Genomic DNA, 19900 nt, shown 5'->3' on the forward strand with positions numbered 1-19900 from the left:
AGGCTCGCATGGGGGGGCGCTCTTTCAGCCTTAAAGCCTCCCAGCTGTGGAACTCGCTTCCATTGGCACTTCGCAGCACTCCCAATCTCCTTCAATTCAGAAAGAATCTGAAGACTTGGCTTTTTAATCTTTCTGTCTAGGTGGGTTCTCTTTTTCTTTTTTTCTGGGATCAATTCTTCTTGTTATGTTGTTCTACATTGTAGCGGACTGTGGAAAGCGCCGGGACACTCTTTTAGAGTAGCCGAGCGCTATATAAACGCATTTTAACATAACATAACATAACATAACATAACATAAAGAAGCAACAGAAGTGTAGAAAGAAGCAAGAGACGTGCATAAACAAGCAACAGATGTGCAGAAAGGGGCTAGAGGGGTGCTGAGAGAGGGAATAGGGGTGTGAAAGAGGCATGAGGGGTGCAGAAAGAAGAAAGAGAGATGCAGAAAGAACCAAAAGAAGTGCAGAAAGAAGCAACAGAGGTGCAGAAACAGGAACAAGAGGTGCAGAAAGAGAGAAGAGGAGTGCCAAAAGAGCCAACAGGGGTACAGACATTTGCAAGAGAGGTGCAGAAAGAAGCAAGAGGAGTGCAGTAAGAAACAACAGAGGTGCAGAAGGAGTCAAGAGGGGTACATAAAGAGGCAAAAGAAGAGCAGAAAGGGGGAGAAGGTGTACAGAAAAAAGCAAGAGAGGTGCAGAAAAAAGTAACAGGGGTGTGAAAGGAGGCAAGAAAAATGCAGAAAGAAGCAATTGAGGTGCAGAAGGAGGCAAGAGAACAACAGAAACAGGCAAGAGAGCTGCAGAAACCATCACGACAGGGGCAGAAAAGGGGAACAGGGGTGCAGAAAGAGGCAAGAGAGGTACAGAAAGAGGCAAGAGGGGTGCAGAAAGAGACACTAGGGGTGCAAATAGAAGCAAGAGAGGTGCAAAAAGAAGCAAGAGAAGTGCATTCAGGAGATGCAAAATGGGGGAAGTGGGGAGGAGAAAGAGGCAAGAGGGATCCAGAAAGAAGTAAAAGAGTTGCATAACGAGACAAAAGAAGTGCAGAAAGAAGGAAAATAGGTACAGAAAGAGGCAAGAGGGGTGCTGAAAGAGGTAGGAGTGGTGCTGAAAGAGGCACAAGGGTTGCAGAAAGAAGGGACAGAGGTGCAGAAAGAAGCAAGAGAAGTGCAAAAAGAAGCAAGAGAAGTACATAAAGAGGGGTGAGGGGTAGAAAAAGAGGCAAGAGAAGTGCAGAAAGAAGCAACAGAGGTGCAGAAAGAGAGATGAGGGGTGGAAAAAGAGGCAAAAGAAGTGCAAAAAGAAGCAAGAGAGATACAAAAGGGGGGAACAGGGGTGGAGAAAGTGGGAGAGGGGTGCAAAAAGAAGCAAGAGAGGTGCAGAAAGAGGCACAAAGGTTTTAGAAAGAAGGGACAGAGATGCAGAAAGAAGCAAGAGAAGTGCAGAAAGAAGCAAGAGAAGTGCATAAAGAGGGATGAGGCAAGAGAAGTGCAGAACAAAGCAACAGAGATGCAAAAAGGGGGAACAGGGTTGGAAAAAGTGGGGAGATAGGTACAGAAAGAAACAAGAGAGGTACAGAAAAAGGCAAGAGGGGTGCAGAAAGAGGCAAGAGCAGTGCAGAAACAACCAAGAGATGTGCAGGAAAAGGGAAGAAGAGTGCAGAAAGTAGCACGAGGGATACAGAAAGAAGGAAGAGAAATGCAGACAGAAGCAACAGAGGTGCTGAAAGGTTCATAAAGGGTGCAAAAGAGGCAAGAGAAGTACAGAAAGAAGCAAAAGAGTTGCACAAAGAGGGAAGAGGGTTATAGAAAGAGGAAATAGGGGTGCAAAGAGAAGCAAGTGAGGAGCATAAAGAGGCAATAGAAGTGCAGAAAGAGGCAAGAGAAGTGCAGAAAGAGGCAAGTGAGATGCAGGAAGAGGCAAGAGATATGCAGAAAGAGGGAAGTCCAGTGCAGAAAGAGACATCAGAGGTGCAGAGAGAAGCAGGACAGGTGCAGAAAGAGGAATGGGAAGTGCAGAATGAAGCAACTTGGGTGCAAAAAGAGGCAGGAGAAGTGCAGAAAAAAGCAACAGAGGTGCAGAAGGAGGCAAGAGAACTACAGAAACAGGCAAGAGAGTTGCAGAAACCATCAAGACAGGGGCAGAAAAGGGGAACAGGGGTGATGAAAGAGGGAAGAAGGGTGCAGAAAGAGACAAGAGGAGTGCAGAAAGAAGAAACAGATGTATAGAAAGAAGCAAGAGAAGTGCAGAAAGAAGTAACAGAGGTACAAAAAGAGGCAAGAGGGGTGCAGAGAAAGGGAAGAGGGGTGTGAAAGAGGTATGTGGGGTTTAGAAATAAGCACAAGAGGTATAGAAAGAAACAAAGGAAGTACAGAAAGAGGGAGCAGAAGTGCAGAAAGAGGCAAGAGGAGGGTAGAAAGAGGGAAGAGGGGTGCAGAAAGAGGCATGAGGGGTGCAGAAAGAAGCAAGAAAGGTGCAGAAAGAAACACAAGAAGTGCAGTAAGAAGTAACAGGTGCAGAAAGAGACAAGAGGGGAGCAGATGGAGGGAAGAGGGGTGCAGAAAGAGGCAAGACAATTCAGAAAGATGCACCAGAGTTGCAGAAACAGGAAGAAGAGGTATAGAAAGAGAGAAGAGGGGTGCAGAAATTTGCAAGAGAGGTGCAAAAAAAGCAAGCGCAGTGCGGTAAGGAACAACAGAGGTGCAGAAGGAGTCAAGAGGGGTATAGAAAGAGTCAAAGGAAGAGCAGAAAGGGGGAGGAGGGTGCAGAATGAAGCAAGAAAGGTGCAGAAAGGAACAAAAGAAGTGCAGAAAGAAGCAAAAGAGGTACAGAAAGAGGCAAGAGGGGTGCAGGAAAAGGTGTGAGGGGTGCATAAAGAATCAAGAGAGGTGCACAAAGAAGCAACAGAGATGCAGAAAGGGGGAAGCGGGGAGGTGAAAGAGGCAAGAGAGATACAGAAAGAAGTAAGAGAGTTCCATAGAGAAACAAAAGAAGTGCAAAAAGAAGGAAAATAGGTGCAGAAAGAGGCACAAGGGTTGCAGAAAGAAGGGACAGAGTTGCAGAAAGAAGCAAGAGAAGTGCAGAAAGAAGCAAGAGAAGTGCACAAGAGGGATGAGGGGTGGAAAAAGAGGCAAGAGAAGTACCGAAAGAAGCAACAGAGGTGCAGAAAGAGGGATGAGGGGTGGAAAAAGAGGCAAAAGAAGTGCAAAAAGAAGCTAGAGAGACGGAAAAAGGGGGAACAGGGGTGGAGAAAGTGGGAGAGAGGTGCAAAAAGAAGCAAGAGAGGTGCAGAAAGAAACAAAAGTAGAGCAGAAAGAAGGAACGGGGTAGAGAAAGAGGCAAGAGGATGCAGAAAGATGCACAAGTGGTGCAGAAAGAAGCAAGAGAGGTACAGAAAGAAGCAAGGGTATTGCAGAAAGATGCAACAGAGGTGCAGAAAGAGTCAAGAGGAGGGTAGAAAGAGGGAAAAGGGGTGCAGAAAGATGCATGAGGGGTACAGAAAGAAGCAAGAAAGGTGCAGAAAGAAACAAAAGAAGTGCAGAAAGAAGCAACAGAGGTGCAGAAAGAGACAAGAGGGGAGCATAATGAGGGAAGAGGGTGCAGAAAGAAGCAAGAAAAGTTCAGAAAGAGGCAACAGAGGTGCAGAAACAGGAAGAAGAGGTATAGAAAGAGAGAAGAGGGGTGCAGAAATTTGCAAGAGAGGTGCAAAAAAGGCAAGAGAGGTGCAGTAAGAAACAACAGAGGTGCAGAAGGAGTCAAAAGGATGCAGAAAGAAGCACGAGTGGTGCAAAAAGAAGGAAGAGAGGTACAGAAAGAAGCAAGAGTAGTGCAGAAAGATGCAACAGAGGTGCAGAAAGAGTCAAGAGGGGTGCCAATAAGAGGTAAGAGGGTGTAGAAAGAGGCATGATGGATGCAGAAAGAAGCAAGATAGGTGCAGAAACAAACAACAGGTGCAGAGAGAACCAACAAAGAGGAAAGGGAAGAGGGTGGAGGATGAAGCAAGAGGGGTGCAGAAAGAAGCAATAGAGGTACAGAAATTAACAAAAGAAGTGTAGAAAGTAGGAACAGAGATGCCGAAAGAGACAAGAGGAGTGCAGAAAGAGAAGAGGGGTGCAGAAAGAGACACAAGGGGTGCAGAAAGAAGCAAGACAGGTACAGAAAGAGGCAAGATAAGTGCTGAAAATGCAACAGGCATGCAGAAAGGGAGAAGAGGGGTGCAGAAAGTAGCAAGAGAGGTACAGAAAGAAACAAAAGAAGTTCAGAAAGAAGAAACAGAGGTGCAGAAAGAGGCAGGAAGGGTGCAGAAAGAGGCAACAAGAGGGGTGCACAAAGAACCAAGAGAGGTGCAGAAAGAAGCAACAGAGGTGCAAAAAGACATGAGGGGTGAAGAAAGAGGTAGGAGAGGTGCCCAAAGAGGCAAGGGGTACAGAAAGAGGCAGGAGAGGTACAGAAAGAGTGAAGAGAAGTGCACAGAGATCAAGTGTATAATCATGTGATAGATACTGATGCATATTCTGCACTCGATTACAACCTACTGAAGAATTCTCCAATATATTGAAGTGTTGATTGCTAAGATCTGTTGACATTGGTGTCATCACCGAGAAAGTTAGCAGTTATCTTATGCAAGCCCAACCCAAGACCTCCATAATGTACATGCTATCTAAAGTACATAAAAATCTACATAAACTTCCATTTAGACCCATTGTTTCAACTAGAGAAAGCCGTCATGAACCTGTGGGCAAGTTTTTAGACAAACTTCTACAACCTTTTGTGCTAAGGATGAGCACCTACATCAGAGACACCACTAAATTTCTTTAAAAAATCAATGTTATGTTATGTTATGTTAATGGTTTTTGTACCGCGCACAGCTGCCCCAGCAAAGGGGCGTCCTGGTGCCAGGAAGGTATACACAACATCACAAAAAGCAACAGAATCAGGGATTTTTATTAAAAAGAAAGGTTTTGATGGCACGTCTGAACTGGTATAGATCTTCCAGAGCTCGAATTTCATTGGGAAGAGAGTTCCATAATTTTGCGGCTACTACTCGGAAGGAGCGGCCTCCAATCCTGCTCAGCAAAAAGCGTGGAACAACAGACAAATTCTGGCCCATCGATCTAAAGGATCGAGAAGGAACATATGGGGTCAGTAAGTTCATCAGACTAGGTGGGGCCGTGCCTTTCAAAATTTTAAAAGCCAGGCAAAGCACCTTAAACTCTATCCGCTCAAATCTATTTTATGGATGATGTTGAGATATGGTTGTGTGCTATTGACGTTAAATCCTTATACACTTCAGTCCCACATAATCTGGGGATAGAAGCTATTGAAGAAACCTTGATGAGCTCCAATCTTGTCTAAAGTTTTCAAATATTTCTCATGGAATTGTTACACTTCACACTTTACCAGAGTTATTTTAAATGGGAGGACCAGTGTTTTTTTTATAGCTCACTGGCATTTACATGGGCAACTGCGCTGCTCCAGCTTACGCTAATATCTCCATGAGTAAATTTGAGGAAAACAACATATTGGGATTGACTATTTGCAAAAAACATGTATTTAGTGTTCTTAAGATATATTGACGACATTTTCATCCTATGGAAGGGGTCACATTCCAGCATCATTTCAACACTCACTGCATTAACCGACATCAACGATCGAATACAATTCACGGACAATCTTGATGAAAACTAACCCTGAGCGTAGGTTGCGAAGTAGCGCTACGCCTAGTTACGCAAACTGCGCTTCGCACTATGCGAGCTATGCGTAGCACTACCCGAACTGCGTAGTGGCCTGTTCGCACTGTGCAAGATGCTGTTTTCAATGATTGCACAGTGCGGACAAGCATCCGGCACTGTACAATCATTGAAAACGGCATCTTGCACAGTGCGAGCTGTAGTTTTCTGCAGCTTGAGTAGATTTTGACTCGAGCAGCAGCTTTCTCAACGCGGACTGGTAGTTTCCTATCGCGAGCAGTCACGAGCATACGCGACCACTCGCAATGAGAAACCTGACCTCCCCGCGTTCAGAATCTCGCCGGGAGGCTTATTTTCCACGCTCGCGATCGGCAACTTGATGTTGCTGATCACGAACGAGGAAAAAGTTTCGCTGGGATGTCATTTCGGTTGCCAACTTGATGTTGAGGACCGCGAGCAAGCAAAAATTGACTGCTGCACTACGCTACGCGTGTTTGCACTGTGCTACATGCAATTCGCATAGTGCGAAGTAGCGGAAACTTCGCAAACTACGTGAGCGTAGCGTAGTGCTTTGATCAGGGTTAATGAAAACACCCACACCTTTTCGGATGTACAAATCAATATACTTCATAATAAATTGGAAACTAGCGTCTTTAGAAAAGCAACTGACAGAAACAACATGTTACATTATAACAGTTTTCACCAAACATCCCTCAAAAATCACTTACCCTATTCTCAACTACCAAGGGTAAAAAGAATAGCGTCAAATCCCATCACTTCCAATGAACAAATGCATGTCATGTTAAAAGATTTGACCAGAGTATTTTAGAACAAGACAGAACGCACAGCATGAGCAAATCGAGATCTGAATTACTCACCAAAACACAAAAAAGGCACAAAAATGCCTGGTGTGGTGTCTAAGTTTTAAACCATGAGCAACCAATTCAAAAAAACAATCGCTCAACACTGGTCTATTTTAGCTATGAAGCCTGACTTCAAAGGTATTTTCACTGAGACGCCCATTTTTGCATACCAAAGAGGTCAAAACATCAAGGAATTGATTACACAAAAGATAAATCACCCACAGAAAACCACACATAAAGGGACCATACCCTGTTACAATGCCGTAATTGTAATAATGTTATAAAGGGATCTTGGATTGGATTACCCATCCCATGAAGGGCACCAGAATAAACCTAAAAGTGACTGCGAACTGCAACACCAAATATGTCATATACTTGTTGAAATGCCCATGTGGTCTGGTTTACGTGGGTAAGACTGAAAGAAAAATCAGGACCAGGATACACGAACACAAGAGCAACATTTGCACCAAAAATACAAAATCCGTGGTTGCCAACCACTTTGTTGAAAATAATCCCAACATCAGTCAACCTAAATTTTTTATTTTGGAGGTCATTGAGAAGCAAGAAGGGAAAGATAACAACAATAGTTTATTTTAAAGAGAAAACTTTTGGATCAAATTTCTCTATTCTTTGAAACTTAACGGTCTGAACAAAAGAATGCAATTTTTATGTTATCTCTAACAGTTTTATATAGTAATGGACTTTCATCTTTTGATATTGGACATTTGAACTTTATCTTTACATAGCATTCCTCCGGTATTTGCACGGTTATCATTTTGCACACACAAAACATTGTGTTTCGTTTCATTCACTTTCTGATTCAAATTCATCACCTTGGGCATGACACTTTGGGGAACGTTTCAGTCTCCTAAAATAATTCGTTTGGTTTGTATGCACCATTTTATTCTTTTACTCTTTGGATACTCGGATTCAGTTTTCTAACATTCCACAATTATGGTCTAATTTACCTTGTTTACACCTTTATGTACAGGGTCTTGGCACTTTTCTTGGCCATACCTCATGTTCATCTGCACTCACACTTTGCTGTTGGTACTTTCTGCCCTTCTACTCAAAATTATTTTTTCAGGTTTCAGACTCGCCTGCCCATTCTTGACAAATCGAATGTCGGTGCATGTTTATTGTTTATTCTCGATAGACTTGTGTGATTGTATCACACTTGAACATGGGTTGCATGCTACAAGATGGCACTCTTCTTCCGGCTTTCAACTCTCATTCAGTGATACTGGTCACTTTTCACTGTTTGTTCGTTATTTCAGACTCGCTCATCCCTAGCATGGGCGCACATCTTTGCTGTCACACGCTGCAATCGTGAATCCATCCCTGTAAGAAGGACGATTTGAATATTGAGGTTTTTGTCACTATATGGGTCTGGAATATATTGTGTACTTCCATCGTGGATGTATTTCACATTCACGTGTTTAAGAGCTTTCACGTTATCTATCTTGTGTTTCTTCACAGATTAGAAATCCAACAACAGACTCACTTGACCTATAGTAAGACGTGAGGCTACGCTTTTTTGCTAATACATGAACTTTTCACGTCACTCCCTGCTTTTACACCCTGTTTAGTTCACACATTTTTTGCACAGATAACACATCTTCACTCCTGTGAGGACCCTCCGACATACCACAGTTCTTCTGACCGTGTTTATTTATACACACCTTTTGTTAATTCCCGTATCTATGAGCATGAGACCTTCACTATGTTTTTTTCATATGCATGTCTTCTTCTCTCTTGGCTAGTACGCTGCATCTTGCTCACTTTGATACTTTGCGGTATTGGTATATATGTTCATGGAATGGTTTCCTCATACAATCATTTGTATTTATGTAGAAATTTCCCCTGCCGAAGGACTCCAGTAGCCTGAAATTCCTTGTGACGGACCGTCTTTGATCAACTCTTATCGATATGAGAATGTAATGTCGAACAATGCTTGATAACGAATAAAAACCTGACAACTGATTATCAAAAGCTCACACCAGATCTGTTATTCTATGAATCATCTAACACACTGTGTACACCCCAGCAAGCCGGGTCCTCAGCAGTGCTCAGCGGGACGAACCCTTCCAGGGGACGCTACTTCAGTACTTTGTTCTAATAGGCCATATAGACTCAAGGTATTTCACAATAGAGAATACTCTGCACAGTCTGCTGCCAGATTTACAAATTCTTATGGCCAACATTGTGCTGGAAGACACCCAGCAATCGACAGAGCAATACAATCTATCACCTGAATTGTCTAGTGCACACAGGGCAAAAAACAAGAGGTTTTGAAAAAACGGTTGCTCAATTTTCCAAGGTGTGTTTATTGAGTAATTTTCCCACTTTCCTTTTCCCAAAAAGTCAACTTCACCAGTTCAAAAGAGGAATTGCCAATAGACGCTAGATAGACGCTAGATAGACGGTAGATGTTTCCAAAGGTCTGGCAAGCCCAGGTTAAATAAAGTCTGCTTAACATATTTCAACTAGGGGAGTGCCACTGAGCCCCAATTAAGATTTAGTTTGAACCTAATTTTAACAGTTATCGGTTGCATTGCCAGGCCTATTCTAAAAAAACCAAGTGGAGTGCTTTTGGGGAAGCCTCATTGCAGACCTTAAGATTTTGTTCTCAGCAGCTCCCAATAACTCTACATGACTGTGACCCCATAGTTCAGAGACATATATAGCGACAGCCACAACTTGAGCTCTCCAGATCTCCATAATAGGGGAAACTGGGTGGGAAGAGGTATACTTTGCAAAACGTAATGTGACTACTGCCCTGTAGTTTAGTAAGAGGGTACCCTTTGAGATTTGGCTAGCCCAAGAGTTACTTCTTGAGAGACTAACTCCCAGTTGGTTGAATTCTGAGACCCTCTTGGGTCTTGCTCTGTCCAGTTTCAGGGACCCTCTAAAATGTTTGTTAAGATTTATTGTCATGAATTTGGTTTTAAGGTTTATGACTAAGCCATGATTAGTACACAAAAAGTTAAACCTGGCAAGGAAAGGCTCAATTCCCTTTAGTGTTTTCGATACCAGTAGGGTATCATTGGTGAACAGTAATGCTGGAGATTTTGGGTCACCCAGTATGGGGAGTAGGTTTTTCAGCCCAAGACAAAATCTTCACACCACTAATGAATAACAGGAATAGAGTAGGGGCAAGCACACAGCCTTGCCTCACCCCTTTATCAAATATTAGTTTATCTGTGTTTTCCCCATTGACAGCCCCTGTTATTTGTGCATAGCTATCTATGTGGAGAAGAACAATTATATTTAACAGGGCGGTGGTAACCCAGTATCTCTTCAGATTCTGCAGAGTTTGGCTCTTGGAACCATATGAAAGGCAGCTCTTATGATACATAAATGCTGCCTTTGTTTATGTTCAACACTTTCCATCTAAGGAGCTGAACTCTAAAGACCTGATCTATTGTACTCGTTTTACAAAGGAACCCCGCCTGAAACTGTGATTATTTATTATTGTTCTCCACCCAAGACATCAATTTGTCCAAAATGAATTTTCTAAATATTTTGTGAGCTTTGCCAATTACATTTATTGGATGATAGATGGCTGGGTCAGATCTTTGGCCTTTCGAAAAAAATGGTAATGAACTCTGCTCCTCTCCAAGTTCAGGGTTGGTGAACCAGCCATAATGGCATCAGTAATTAGGTTTAGATAAGATGCCCAAACATCTAGCTCTGATTTATTTAAATACCAGGGTGATCTTATCTGGGCCTGGTGCCTTGCCGCCTTCTGTGCATAAATAGGGCAGCAAGTTTTGTCCAAGGGGAAAAACATTGCTACTTGTTCTTCCTCTAGGTGGGGCCCTGAATTCTTTCCTGGTGGATCATTATCTATTTCAATTGTTAAGGCCTCAGTATCTATTGCTTTGAAGACTATTTTGGTGACATTTCCCTTGCTATATAGTGATTGAAAGTGGGCGACCAAGTCCTGAGGTAGAATATTACATTTGAGTCTCATTGTTATAAATGTGCTTCTATGGCTTAGCATGTGCCATAAGAATTTTTGAGTGCGTCCAGAATATCCTCTGATACTGTCATATCCCAGGATATGTTTGCCTATTTTATTAGGCTCCTTATAATTTACTCTGGCACCTTGTACTTCCTGTGTGGTCCCATTTTTAATAGTTTTTATCAGGAGAGTTTTGTCTTCCCTTCATTCCTTATTATACTATGAGGAATTATATGGATCTGAAGATTTGTTTCAAATGAGCAGGTTTAGTAAAATAAAGCTTTTTCAGATCCTCAAAACATTTAGTATGGCGATCCATAAGGGAATGTAATGCTCTCGTAGTAGAGAAATACTTCAATATCAATAAGTTCTGACCACGAATTCATATGTAACAAAATATAGTCGATGTTACTCAAATACAGTTTTCTTCTAAAGGTGGGTTTCTGACTCAAATTAGATGCTGTGAGCTTTACATGCTTTCAGGTGGAAGCTAAGTGACGAATCTGTTAACCCTACACAATCACAGGCTACAGGGGCCTTGTAACTGGAGAACATATCATTGTTGGTCCTCATCACGGGCTATATCCCTTATGAATATTAAGGGCTCGAAACAAACATTGAAATTGCCACCCACAATGATGGTGGTGGTGTTATCAGCCATTACAATACACTCTGACAACATTAATATAGTGTGGGAGACAGCAGCCCTTATGGTGCTTCTACTATGTACATTAGGAGTTTTTTTGCCTTTCCATGAGTAAAATTCTATCCCTAGTATGTCGGGCAAATTAATATTTAATTGCTTTACCTGCCATCTAATGGAACTTCTAACCTATATAGCAAGACCCCCAGATGGTCTGCAAGCCCGCGATGCCAGTCCGCGATGCCAGTGCCAGAATAGAAAACTTTCTATATCCTTGCCTGTGGAGTGGAACTCCATCCCATGTTACCTGAAACATGATGACATCAGCTTTATTAATGAATACACACCAGTCATCTTGAGGCACTATACTCTTTAGTCCCGCTATATTCTGTGATAACACTGTTAAATTATTAGCTTTGATTGTGATATAAACTGGATCACCCTATATAGATGTTATTGCAGAGGCCATATCTAGTGGAGCAGGTAAAGGGGCAAAAAGAAGAGGAACAGTAACAGAAATATACTCCTGGCACAAATTAGGTGCTGCACTAGTGTGTCCACTCTTATTATTAACATCTGTCAACACCAGTTAGTAAATCAAAGACATAAACGATGTAGCTTTTGCTCTCCTGACAATCTCTAATGATGGGGTATTAGAATTAGGAGGGGGGTGTTGTGTGTACATCAAGTACTACAAGACCATTGACTATGGAAGAAGATTTGAGGGTCAGCTTAATGAGATCAGAATGCCCCTCAAAAGAGAAATGTCGAGAAGCCCTGATAATATCAGGGTGAATCAAGCTATGGCACTTACAGACATCCCTTATCCAGTGAGTCACCTTGTTGATCAGGAAGGCCTTAGTTTCTCTAAGTTGTGACGAAAGCTTGGGAACACCTATCATGTACACTATTCTATTGTTGGCAGACATAAGCTGTATGTGGCTCCGTCTGAGTTGCCTCTCAAATATGAAGCTGTAGGTTTAATAGAAGGTAGGCAATTGGAAGGTTGTTTGAGTCTTTGGGGACCTGGGGCTGGTAACTCGTTATTTAGAGGTGGTATTGGAAGAGGGAGTAGGAATCTTGCAGGATGGAATAGATAAAAATTGCTTGGTTGAGCATTCTATGCAGCGTATAGGCACCCATCATAGTGATGCATCTTGTGTGCTATAAAATTTGGTCGACAGCATGCTTGATGGTACTAAGAATTGACCCCTCTGACCAGGTGAAAAGTATTGCTCTCTGCCCCTCTACTTTCGGTCTCAACTGCTTTGGAACTTAAGCTTATAGGCCAACCTGCCTGGTAATATCCCGAAAGGTGCTCGGTCAACTAATGCACCCTAGCAATCAAATTCGTTATCTCGGCCTTCATGAGATTAATAATGTCCAATTGCTTATTTATTGTGCTATCTGACTCAGCATTATTTATGGATTGAATATTGCCAGCTAGTCGGGAAGAGTGCTCAGTACTTTTTAGGCATACCAGTTAGTGCACACTATGTGAGATTCTAATGGGACATTAGGTCCCTTTTGTGATTATACTGGAGTACTTCCACTACTTACTAGGATGGATATCAGATTGTCCTAAGTGGAGGTTTTGGGATCGGGATGCTCTGGCCATTGTTCTTTTTTGTGAATAACAGGGCCACTTTTGGGTTCTTTTTTGTGTTCAAAGTATCAATTTCTTTGTTCCAGAATGTAAAGTACCCTCAGAAATAATGTCTGACCAATGAGTAAAATAAAAAGAAAAGGCAACATGCTGGTGCCATGTGTCACCCACATACATACATACATAAAGAAAAACTGAAGATTTTACTATTGTGCATATAGTGAAGTGAAGTGAAAAATATTTCTATAGCGCGCTACCACTCCAGGGAGAACCTTGGCGCTTAGATTCCTGAAAGGACAGCAGAGATGTAATAGAGGTGGATGACAGATGCACCTGGCTACATAGCATATCCTAAGAGCCTCATACATTCAGGATTTGTCAGTGAGTAAATCCAAGTTTTTAACAGCTTTCTGAACATGGGTTCAGTAGTGGCTTGACGTAGACAAGGAGGAGCCTTATTCCAGGCTTTTGCTCAAATGACCGCTATGGATTTACCTCCTCTTGTTACCATTCTAAACCTGGGAATGTGCAACAGGTTGGCCTGGGAGGACCTATGGGCACGGAGTGGTTGATAATGTCTAAAGTATTTGCGCAAGTAGAGTGGGCCCTGATGGTAGAATGCTCTACGAGTGATAATGAGCACTTTAAACAGTATGCGCTTGTGAATAGGGAGCCAATGTAGTGTGTTCAAAGCTGCAGAGGCTGAGGATTTCCTAGGCAGTCTGAGGACCAGTCTGGCAGCTGCGTGTTGAACCATTTGAAGCTTGTGCAGGGCAGATTTATTGAGTCCTGCATAGAGGCTGTTGCAATAGTCCAATCTGGAATTAATAAGAGCCACAGCTACCATTTGTCTGGCACTCAAGGGGAGGAGATCAAAAAACTTTCTAAGGCTTCTAATGATACCAAAACATGTACCTGCTACTTCCTTGGCCTGCTGATCGAAAGTAAGGACGCTGTTAAATTTTATTCCAAGATTTTGGGCAGCAATGATAGTGTTGGGTGGGGGTTCTGCTTTTTCGGGCCACCAGTCTTGGGGCGTGAAGAGGTTATTTGGGCCGAAAGGGATGATCTCAGTTTTGGAAGAGTTACATTTAAGATGATTAAGAGACATCCATTTGAAGGTTGCTGACAGGCAATCTTCAAGGACTTGCTCTGCGTTGGTATGATTTTTGTCGAGAGTCAGAACAAGCTGAGTGTCGTCGGCAGAAGCGACAGTACTAATGTTAAAAGATGTTATTAGTTTAAGCAAGGGAACCATATACAGGTTAAATAAAGTAGGGCCCAAGCTCGAGCCCTGAGGAACTCCTGTTTTTATCAGTTTTTCTTCTGAGGAGTAATCGCCCAGCCTGACAGTCTGACGCCTATTGGCAAGATAGTTTTTAAACCACTCGAACACGGTTCCTGCTATGCCAGCATTTGTAAGGCGATGTAAAAGGATAGCATGGGATACCGTGTGGAAAGCCGCAGAGAGATCTAAAAGGATCAGGACAGCCAGTTTGCCCTGATCCAAGGCAGCACGTATAGTTTCAGTAGATGATAAGAGCGCCGATTCTGTGGAATGATGTGTCCTGAAACCTGCTTGACAAGGATGGAGAATGTCATTGTTTGCCAGGAATGCCATCAGTTGTTTGTTGGCAAAAGTTTCCGTGATTTTGCAGATGGCGGGAAGTAAAGAAATAGGGCGAAGATTAGATAAGATGGTGGGGTCCTGTAATGATTTTTTCTGTAAGGGCTTTACTGTCTCTACCTTCCACTGGTCCGGTATCACTCCTGATTGTAAGGAGGAATTTGTTATAGCATTAATGTAGGGATTTACCTCCTGTAATATAGATTTAAGAAAAGTTGGGGGACAGGGGTCGGAAGGAGAACCTGATTTTAGAGCAGAGATTCCCTGTAGCGAATCTTCAAGGCTAATATGATAACATTTTTCCCATCTGGGAAGTTGGGAGTTTGATACCGCCTCAATATCAGAATCTACTATTTGAGGGTGAGGAAAATCCTGAATGAGAGTATCGATTTTTTGTGTGAAATAGTAAGCTATATTATCGCATAGGGTTTGGGACGGAGGAATGTCATGGGTTGATATTTTAGGTTTGATAAAGGTGTTAACGATGTTAAAAATTTATTTTTGCTTGTTTTTAGCAGCTTCAATTTGGGATAAGTGAGGCATAAGAGTAATTCAGGAGCACATTGATTAATGCAGTTAACACAAGAGATGAACTGATGATTCTTATTGAAATAATTGCAGTTTTAATTTTACATCATAGTAAATACGAGTCTCCTATTTAAACATATTTTTGTTTCCTAGCTCTGTGTGGTGGGATTGTCAATGCAACCAACACGCCACAGTCCACAGCATCTCCCTTTTTTCCAAATGCTTATCCGCCATTCACTAGCTGCATGTGGATCATCGATTCACCTCCCCAAGAGCAAGTCAAGCTGGTGGTTCAGACATTCCGACAGCACCAGAATCAGTCCTGTTCTCAGAATTACCTGGAAATGAGCGACTCGCCTGTGGTAAGTGTCTATGATAAGTTAATTGCATAGTTTAAATGTATCAAGCTTCAGAGGGCTCACTTTAATAACAATATAGGTGTATTTGTAAATATGTCCTGAGTTGCTCTATGTATCCTGTTGTGTTTTTCCAGGTGTCGGTCTATTTTCTGTTCCGAGAAACATTGGTTGATATAATGTTTCATGCAACTGTGACACAATAATTTCAAAATATTACATTTTATTTTTAAAACATGCTGTTTAAATACGAAGCATGCTTACAATTTCAAGCTGTTGTACTACTGATTTCGAAATATTAAATTCAAATTATTGTGAATTATTATCTGTTTCATATGACAGACTGAAACTATTACTTCTGTGTCACCAGGCACAAAGTTGTATACTAATCTGACTGGTTCTTGCTCAATGAACAAGAGCCTCAGTTTCATCTAAGGAAATAAATATTGTTCTCCTTTCTCTATATTACCCATAATCTTGGTCACACCACTCTTGGGAAGAAGCTTAGGTTTTGCAGCAAGGTATGTTCCATTTTCTTGAGAACTGCAAAAACAATTGATGGTTAGAATGCAAAACAATGTCTTACATTCATCTCGGTACAGATATCTCGGTGTAAATCCATAGTTTTTTGCTCCCCATGCCATAACAGTTTGAATCTAGCCAAATGCAAATCAGTCTTGACCCTGTGCCAAATAGGAACAGTCCAGGCCAAACTGTCAGGCCAGGTCCTCCCTGGACTGGAAACAAGCATCCTAGGACCGGGGTTTCAGCCCTCATCAGCCAGGAAAGTTTGACTCCAGTGGCCTGGAGAGCACAGGACCCATGTCTGGGCATACCCTTCCCACTCGAGGTGACAAATGCAAAAACAACAATTGATGGACAGAATGCAGGACAGTACAGAGAACTGAGCCTAAATCTATTGTTTTTTTGCTCCCCATGCCATACCAGTTTGAACCCAGCCATATTCAAATCAGTCTTGACCCTACGCCCAATGGGAACAGTCCAGCCCAAACTGCCAGGCCAGGTCCTCCCTGGACTGCAAACAAGCATCCTAGAACTGGTTTCGGGGTTTCACCCCTTATCAGCCAGGATAGCTTGATGCCAGTGGCCACGTCTGGGCGTACCCGTCCCATTCGGGGTGACAAATGCAAAAACATTAATTGATGGACAGAATGCAGAACAATGTCTTACATTCTGCTTGGCATTTTGGGGCTGAACTGTTCCCACGAGGCCCAGGGTCAAGACTTATTTGCATATGGCCAGGTCTAAACTGGGGTGGCATGGTGAGCAAAAGAATGATGGATTTAACCCAGATCTCTTGACTGGGGGTGAATGTTTTGATTTGTTCTGCATTCCGTCCATCAATTAAATGTCTTTTTTTTTCTTGAGAACAGCATCTTAAATTTGATAAGGAGGCAATTGACAAATTCAGAATAGGTAGCACATGAGCTCAGGAGAGCATATGTGTCAACTTTGCCCAATCCAATACTTGGTGAATTACGGAAACTGAAGTCTACGTAGTATGACTTCACTAACAGGAAAGTCAGATTCATGGCTCCAAACATAGTTGGTGGACAATTTACTAAGCGTATCTCGTTCAGAGGATTTGCAGGTTGTATTTTGCAGGCACAACACAACTTGCCGGATGCAAGATTGCACAAGGTGTACAAGGAAGCCATCAACACCTCCAATGAGGGAATCACGTTCAATTCTGTTATGCCAAAGTGAAACTTCAACATTTTCAGTCTTATTGGTCCATGTAATATTTAAAATAGAGGATAAATTATTTTGCCAAATATATTTTTTCATATGAGGCCCTATTCTTTGCAACAGTTGTCTAATGTGATCAGGTAGTAGTTATCCTCTGGAATTCCACTTGCTGCAGTGTTATGAGGTTGTACAGTGTAGCAAGAGTAGTAGCTATGAAGGTCTCTGCAGTGATGGTTAAAATGTTTTGTTTATCCTTATAATCTATGCCTTCTCCAATTGCTGAAACATTTCATATTTGGCGATGATTACTCTGATTACACGAGGTGGTTCAATAAGTCAGGGATACATGTTTAATTTAAAAGAAGATGAAACAATATTGCCATACTGCTAGTGGCCCCATCTAGCAAATCACATTTTGAAGATTCTAGTTATTTATAGTAATGCATTTTGTGACATCCGCTTTTGTCTTGAAGAGAGTCTGTTTCACTAGGTGCGTTATGTCCTTGTTTGCAAATAAATACATATACCACCTCACCTGTTGTCAGTTTATCAGGATATGATAATCTGTTGTCCAAACACTACACTAACCAAAATCCACAAAATATCTAAACATTCATAAACCAATTACACTCTGCATTTCTGATTCAAAAGTTATCTTCCAACAAGAGTGGATGAGGATCTAACTTTACACAGTTCAAGGCTTTTAAGTCTGGGGAAGTATGGGGAGCTTCTCTTAGAACCAGTATTGAGGCTCTTAGGGGTGCAGTCGTCGCTTTAGGGAGGCCACACAAAGAAACACTTCCATACTCCACCCTCAGGATAACTAGCGCTTGAACTACCAACTTGAAATTGTTTGCTGGTAAAAATGGTTTCAGCTTCCTCAGCGTGTTTATCTGGAAGTTTGCTCCCTTTGTGGCAATACTAATGTGTTTCAGCATAGTTAGGTTGCTGTCCAGAGTTATGCCTAGGGATTTAGCGGAGTCTACAATGTTGGGTTGAACGTTGAATGCAGTAAAATGTTTGATCAAGTCTTGCATCATGGGTACTTTGGTGGGTGGGGCTATAAGGAGATATTCGTTTTTTTGAGCGTTCAATTTTAGATGGTTTTCTGCCAACCAAATCTGGGTGTTCCTGAGCGTTGTATTGAGCACTTTAATGTCTTCTAAGGGTGAATCTTGAGATAGAGTTGTGTGTCGTCAGCATACATATGATATTGAATGTTAGACGCATGAAGCAATTCAGTGAGGGGTTCCAGGAAGAGGTTAAACAATGTCAGAGATAGTGAGGAGGCTTGTGGGACCCCCAGCGTGACTGGTACTGGATTGGATAGAGAACTGTTGACCTTGTTTTTTTGCGTTCGGTTATCGAGGAAGGAGGTGAACCAGTTTAGCACTGATCCAGATAGACCCATTCTATGTTCTAGAATCTCTATCAGATTCTCATGTTGAGTGAATTAAGTTATGAGTAACTTTTCAGAAAGTTTGAATAATGCTAATGTGTGTTAACTGTTCACAAATGTCACTAAAGAGGTTTTCCAGTGTTTGTTCCTTGTCCTAAACACTGCCCACAGTCAACATACAATCATGAATGAAGAGATATACAAATAAAGCCTTTTGGCAGACCATATTGTTTCATAATACTCATATGGAACTTCAGAGCACTTCCTTGACAAACTTCACCAAGTAGAAATTAATATACTGATCTTCCTGTACTGTTTGAATGAGTTATCCTGAAAATCACAAGCACATTCAGATTCTCTTGAAGGAGAATGTTCAGGTGAATATTCTGAATCATGTAATCCTTGCATATATCATACCAAAACTGGCAGAAATGTGGTATGTAGTTAACTTGACTTGGCCTATATAGAAACCAGCCCTGGAACCAACATAGTAATCAAACTATGGAGATTAGTTAGGCAATATATCATGCATAAAACTTTACAAGCTTCCTACAAATAAATATCTGAGGCCATAGAACACTAGTGCTTGCATCTATAGTACATAATCACACACAGTTTTGGGGTTTCTTACCTTGCTATATGACGTAGTCTCTTGATCAGCAATGTACTCAAATGGGCCAAAGGAAAGGTATTGAGAAGCTATCTCATAGAGTAATTAAGTGAAGGTAAGACAGGAAAGAAGTGACGGTAAGACTGAAACTTTTCATATGTTATCTTGCCTCTTAATTATAATGGAGACCATGACATATTTTCAAAAAAGTAGCAGGATTCCTCTAAAGGTATTTCTGGTTGACAGCCTATTAGTCACCAAGGCGAGCACATCAGTTAACCACAACTGTGCAGTCAAGCATTGTGAACTAAGAAATATTTAAAGAAATCCTCAAGGAAAGGCCATATAGTTGTATAACATCCATTTGGGGCTTCATAGCATGACCTTGTTTAACTTGACCAAGCATACATAAATATGCTGCCCTTTCTGCATTGCTTGGAAGAGTTCGCTGGGAAATTACAAGAGGGTTTGGGTTATCATGAAGGGTTATCCTGAGAAAGAATATTCTAAATCATAACATGCTTGCAACTTGATGCCAATCCTTGCAGAAATGCAGAAAATAGTTACCTTGCCATTGTTTTAAAGGATGGTCCAGCTTTGTAGGGATCCCTCCGGTAATAATAATAGTGTAATAGTTAAAATGAGGAGATCATGCAGTATGAGCATCTGCATCCAAACTACATAACTGCAAAACCTCTCCAAGTCTTTTTGCTTTCTTATCATACTATACAAACTAGGTTATTTGTTTTGAAAACTTACCAAAATGGGATAGGGAGGTTGCCAGGAAATTATTGCATAGAGCAATCAAGTGAAAGTATGAGAAGCATTTCGCATGGAATTATGTTCACTGTTAATATCAAGGTAGACCTTTTCCATATTTCATGGAAGCAGAAGGATCCCCTTAAA

General features: G+C 41.7%; 1 protein-coding gene across 1 annotated transcript in view; it reads left to right on the forward strand.

Annotated features, from left to right (window-relative positions):
* CUBN (cubilin) overlaps positions 1-19900 on the forward strand; it is a 1372460-nt gene that overhangs the window by 1244932 nt on the left and 107628 nt on the right. The window contains exon 62 of the mRNA XM_086941783.1: positions 15073-15281. Coding sequence (XP_086797909.1) covers positions 15073-15281 — 209 coding nt within the window. The remainder of the gene's footprint in view (positions 1-15072; positions 15282-19900) is intronic.

Source organism: Lissotriton vulgaris, chromosome 10 (genome assembly GCF_964263255.1).
Source record: "Lissotriton vulgaris chromosome 10, aLisVul1.2, whole genome shotgun sequence".
Classification (NCBI taxonomy): Eukaryota; Metazoa; Chordata; class Amphibia; order Caudata; family Salamandridae; genus Lissotriton; species Lissotriton vulgaris.